The sequence below is a fragment of the Corvus brachyrhynchos genome, unplaced genomic scaffold (assembly GCF_000691975.1).
Source record: "Corvus brachyrhynchos isolate BGI_N302 unplaced genomic scaffold, ASM69197v1 scaffold310, whole genome shotgun sequence".
NCBI lineage: Eukaryota > Metazoa > Chordata > Aves > Passeriformes > Corvidae > Corvus > Corvus brachyrhynchos.
Window position 1 is genome coordinate 3747145 of NW_008236213.1, and position 6025 is coordinate 3753169.

A 6025-nucleotide genomic window follows, 5' to 3' on the forward strand; every position below is an offset into this window, starting at 1 on the left:
CAGCACTCGCTGGCCCCTCCTGGCTGCCAGGGCCCTGCTGCCTCATGTTCAACTTGCCACTGACCAGGACCCCCAGGGCCCTTTCCATGGCACTGCTCTCCAGCCCCTCACTCCCCAGTCTGTCCATACATCCAGGGCTGCCCCATGCCAGGTGCAGAATCCAGCACTAGCCCTTGTTGAACTTCGTATGATTGGTGACTGCCTATCCCTCTGATTTGTCCATGTCTCTGTGGGGCTTCTCTGCCTTTAAGGAAGTCCACAGTTACTTCCAACATAGTCTCACCATCAAAATTAGTATCCCTTCGAGTCCTGTATCCAAGTGGTTTATGAAGACAGTGAAGAGCACAGGGCCTAAGATTGAGCTCTGTGGAACCCCACTGGGCATCGGTCGCCAGCCTGATGCAACACCCTTTACTGTAACTCCTTGTGCTCCACCCATCGCCAGTTTAACTTCAGCTCTAGAATGACTGAGGAAAAGAGGAAAATGCTAATATAGATGTAGACTTGAACCTTTCTGAACTCTGCAACAATTTAAACCAAGATTCCCGTCAAGATTTTCTGGTACATCAAATTTAACCAATTAGTTGCCCCACTTTTCCCCTGCACAAATAAATTCACAAATGAGAAGGTAACATAAAGGCCATGACAGTTTATTAGGGAAAACTGTACCTGTCTGATAATGTTGTATGAATACATATCACAGCTTAATTTCCTCCTGGACATGAACATGTCATTAATACTAACCTCCTAAAATACTTCAACTGAACCAAGATCAATTTCTGAATAGGTCTTAATACATTCACACAGAATCAGTTTGATTGTAGTCTGATCTAATTACTGTAAAGACATTCACCAAAACAGTATCTTGACTTAAGCAAACATAAGTCATGGAACTCAGCTCAAACCTAGCTCATCACTCTGTCATATAATTAAATGATATATGGGAAAACAGGAGTACTGCTGGGAAGAACTGTTAGGGGAAGTGGTGAGTTTTGAATGTATCATGAGACACCACGAGGAAGGTAAAGAGCAAGTCAGCCCTATGACTGTGGTCCTTATTTTATGGTCAATCTTGTTTGCAGAACTGTTTCAACAGGCTGGAAATTGAGCCTTTCCTCACTGATTGTCCTTTCTTTAAAAATACTTGCTTTCCCCTCTTCATTATTCTGTATTTTACTGCTTTGTGTATGTACTAGAAGCATCGCCAAACACAGCTTGTGCAAAACAGCCATCTCCAAACATTTGGGGATGAATCTTAGAACCAAAACTACATTCTTGCATTTTATTCCTCTGAAACAGAAGTGCAGGGTTTAACTACAGAAACTCAAATGATCGAGTGAAAGAACTGCACATTTCTGCTGCATAGGTGAGGAATGATTTGTACTTAACTGTAACTGTTGCTCAACTTCCTTTTCCAGGTTTTCATTTGTTTAAGCTGTTTTTGATTCATTCAATTAAACAAAAAAATAAACACTTTGCTTCCTTTCAAAGTTTTGTTATTTTTGTTTAGGAGGAAAAAGATAGGATAAACAAAAACCCTCTTTCATACTTGTTGGGGTCCCTCCCCTGCCGTGTAGCCCTGGCAGAGGGGCCCTGAGGGCACAGACACGGGGTTTCCCTGCCCCTGCTCAGCCTCGTTCCCATGGGTTGGTTTGTGTTCCCTGCGCGGGCAGAAGGACCCTTGGTCCCGTGACTGGAACAGTTCCTGGGCAGAGCCCCGGCCATGCGGCTGGAGAAATAAACATCTCTGAAACAGCTAGCAAGAATCTGTCTGTCCATATATATTTCCTTTCCACGGGACTCCTGGTTTGATATATGCGTGTTGCAGGATCCCCACTGCAACACATACTGACCTATAAGAAGGAAACCAATAGGTAAGAAATACAGACTTCAGACTTAATTCAAGGGAAATAAGCCATAAACCTCTTTAAAAGATAGTGTTTACATATATATAAATGCACCCTGCTTGTCAAAAATATTCATACAAAAATTAAGACAATTGTTAATTCTTGAGTGTTACAAACATAAAAATGCCACCTGTTTTCCAAGTCAGTTCAGCCAAGACTTCAGATCATTTATATCACTGAACATCCCCGAAAACTTTTAACTTAGTAAACTAATGAATCACAGTGGATTTTCAACTCAGACAACTGGCAGTGCAGATGCAAGTCTGAAGTTAAACTGAATCAGCAACTAAACAAAGAGCAAATAATCTGAAACTTAAAAAAAATGTTGCAGCCACATAGCTTGCATTAATATCCCCTTGATATATGCAATTTTTATTAGGCTAACTCTTCAAATATCCACTCACAGTAACACTATATACCAAAAAAACCCACCCCTCACTGTATTATTTATTTCAGAAAGGGAATTAAGTGGTGTACTTTTGTACATGTGCTTAACATCCTAGTACATGTAACAAGTAGTCTCCATTTTCAGGGAAAGTGTGAATAAATTTAAGTTCTCCCTTTTGAGCCAACACTGGTCATAAGAAAGTATGCAAACTGGATGGCAGCTGTTTTTTTTCCAGTCAGTGAGAGGTTTCATCATCAGTTCCCATCATAGGCATCAACCCTTCATTCATTCAATCATAAAAATGTGACTTACTAGAAAAGGAAAAATAGAGTCTAAAGGCACAGAATCACATAGCTGCTCTAGTAGGAGTCTGTAAACAGAGAATTGTTTGAATTTAGGAAATCCAAATCTAGGAAAGTAAAAAGGCATCTGAAGCAGGCTTTTATCTAGCCAACTTCCTTAAATACCCAAAGGGCTTTGAGGTCTACGAAGTATGCACTAAGATACCATATTTCAAAAAGCAATAAGGCAAATAGTATATTCATTATTTCAAAAGAGTTACAATGGTGTAGGCATACACAATATAACTTAGTTACAATGCGTGGTACTGTTTCTACTACATAGCCCTATAACTGTTTCCTTTCTACATAATCGGAGATTAAACCCGGGTTCTAGGTGAACACAAACCCATCCTTGTACCGCCATCTACCACTGGCAACAGCTCTTCAGCAGCATTTGCTCTGCTGCCTGGGTCATGTTTGTGCTGAGCAAAGTCCACAAATCAGAGATTAAACACTGTCATACTTGTGAAGAGCTTCTTCTAGCTTTTGTGTCACTTTTTGAAAAAAGAGTATTTGCTGTTGCAAGAAATGCTGCATCTGTGATTTAAAGTCCCTCACACGAATTTTGTGGAAATGATTAATTTCTGCAAGGGTTGCAAAAGAAATAATGTTACAACGTTCTTGAATGCCCTCAGCTTTTTGGAGCTCCATCTTCCCCTCTTCCACGTGCCGCTTACTCTCCTTTACTTTGGTAAGGGCTCCTGTGTAAAGAACAAAACAAAACTGTGAGGACCATGTACACTTGACTACTGAACTTTAACAAGTGATTTAATAACAACAAGGATTTGTATAAGGCTTATTCTCAGTGTATTTATAGGTGTGCATATATATATATGTGTGAATGAAAAGGAATAAAATAAAAGCTTTTTAATGTAAGAAAAATCACAGATCAGTGGATCCTGTGTAAAAAATAAAACTGAACACTTTTTTAAGGCTCAAGCATTCAAAAGATACTAAAACATCCTATTTCACAACCTTAAAAATCAGATGGAGTCCTTCAGAGAATAACACTATCATTATACAAGTAGCGGAGTAAGTGAAAGCACAAGAAAACTAGTCAGACCAATTTAAGCCTACATAAACACCAGAAAAATAACTTTGTTAATAACTGGACTATATGAAATATCCTTTTTTCCCAATCCTTGTGAAATATCAAAAGCAGATCTTAATACACAAAATCTTGTCAATACATGTTTTTGCTTTTACACCAGAGATAACTCCAAAATTAATTACTGAGTACTAGAGAATCTAAAAGTTTATCTCAAAGTCACAGATGCCCAGGTAGACCTTAAGCAGTGCTGTGAAAGCTAGTAGAAAAGCAGTTACAGAACTGACAGTCCTTCTCCAAACAGCTAATTAAATCACACGCATACTACAAAGGCAAAGTATCACCCAAAACAGACCTACCCAAACCAGATCCATAAAATGATAGAATACCAAGATACCTCTTAAGACATTCATATTCTTGGACTCAATTTCCCACAGAGCAACTTCTTTGCTTTAAACATTATACACTTATTTTATTTGTATAACTAAACCAAATCAGTAGTACCGCTTTTATCATCTCACTAGATTCTTGCTCCTTTAAATATTTGTAATATCATAACTCTCCTTCCAGATTACACTTCTTACATGTGACTACAGCGTGCTGCCTGAAGGCCAAGGGCAGTATCTATCTCTGTGGGCTGCAAGGCAGAGGCAGTGTTCCAAACCTTCCTGGCTCCCATGACATGACAGTATGATGGCTAAGAGCTTGGCACTGGCTGCTTCTGCTGACTGACTTCATCATCTTCAGCCTGGCTCCAAAAACACCACTGAAAAACCTTTTCCACATGCAGTAGTGCCAGCAGTGGCACTGTGCCAGAAGATCTGTATGTTGTCCTCTAAGGAGTAAAGAATCTGTGAGGTAGGGTACGCTCTGAAAAACATTTAATCCCTTCTCCTACAAAAAGAACACTCCTTTCAACAAACTTAACCAGTCTTAGCAAAAAATTTTTCTGCGCTCTGTGGGCACAACAGGAATCCATGCACAGCTGTGAAAAACAGAAATTTGGGACTTACTGGAAGCCAGATGTAGCTAGTTAAATAAACATGACAACTCTTCAGTTGTCATGTGGGAAACAGCTTTAGATGTTATTTCTAGAATGACCAAACTGGAAAAGAATACTGAAATTCACAGCATCAGCAGCTCAAAGCATAAATAAGCTCTGGAGCATGTATAACCTTCAGATTATAAATAAAAATATATAATAAAAAACATACATTACCAAACACTATTGCCCTCCAGACTAGATATACTATGCAATTTTTTGCTGTTAAAAAAAAAAAAAAGGGAAAAAGATTTATAATTAGGGAAGGAATCCAATGGGAAAAGGTACAATCATTAACACTGCTCTCTTAACGCATATGGATCATATTGGTCCTGTAGTGGCATTTCCTTTAAAACCTGGACAGACTACACCCAGATGTCAGCAATATATGACAAAACTCATACATATGCTTAAGTATAAACTTGCTTGGGGTTTTTTTGAAATGCCTTTAAATGAAGCACTTAATTATTAGTCATATAATTAATCTTAAAATAACTACATAGAGGGAAAATCTTATTTTAGGACAATCAAGGAATCCTCCTTAAACACAGAGAAAAGAAAAAACAAAACCAAACCCATGTGCTTTGCTTTAAGAAGCAATTAATCATTTGTTTTAAAACGTCATTTTTAAGCTGTTCAGCATCTACTGAAATTTGCAAGACTTAGTTTAGCAAATCGTAGTAAAAAAGTGCTGTTAGTTTTCATGGCTTTGAAAGCGGCTTTAGTAACAAAAAAACCCCAAATTTTCTCCAGACACCTTTTCATAATCTACAGTTCTTGTATTTTAATCTATGTGAGCAAAACCCTGAGCTGAAACAGAGATTTACTGATGTGGAAAGTTCAGTGATTCATCCTATGGTGAACAAGAGGAAAAGGACAGGGAACTGGGGACTGGAGAGCAGCCCCTTGTGCACATCCCTCTTGAAGAGAAGGGTCTTGCACAGAGATGCCTAACTAGGGCATGGTAACCCCTAAGGACTCCCAGCTCACAACTCCTGACCTACTGCACCCCAGGCTGTACATCATGAACTCCTCCAACTCCATCTTCACTAATTGATCCATCACACTCAGCGCCTAATCCAGCACTCCACAGCTCCTGCTGCCACCCTTGTGGAATGCTGGGGTGAGCAAGGCCCCGCAGTCTAAAAGTACACCTGCAGAAACTTCTCCTGGTTTCTGATTTTAATTATGTGAATACCAAGTATTTGTTCAGACAATCAAAAAAAGCAAGATATATTTAAAAAAAAAAAAAAAAAAAAAGGCAGAATAAAACCAGTCCCAGAAAAGGCTAGCAAATAT

General features: G+C 39.0%; 1 protein-coding gene across 1 annotated transcript in view; it reads right to left on the minus strand.

Moving 5' to 3' along the window:
- Positions 1–2468: 2468 nt before the first annotated feature.
- SNX18 (sorting nexin 18) overlaps positions 2469–6025 on the minus strand; it is a 19048-nt gene continuing 15491 nt past the window's right edge. Inside the window, exon 2 of the mRNA XM_008643228.2 lies at positions 2469–3337. Coding sequence (XP_008641450.1) covers positions 3084–3337 — 254 coding nt within the window. The 3' untranslated portion in view covers positions 2469–3083. The remainder of the gene's footprint in view (positions 3338–6025) is intronic.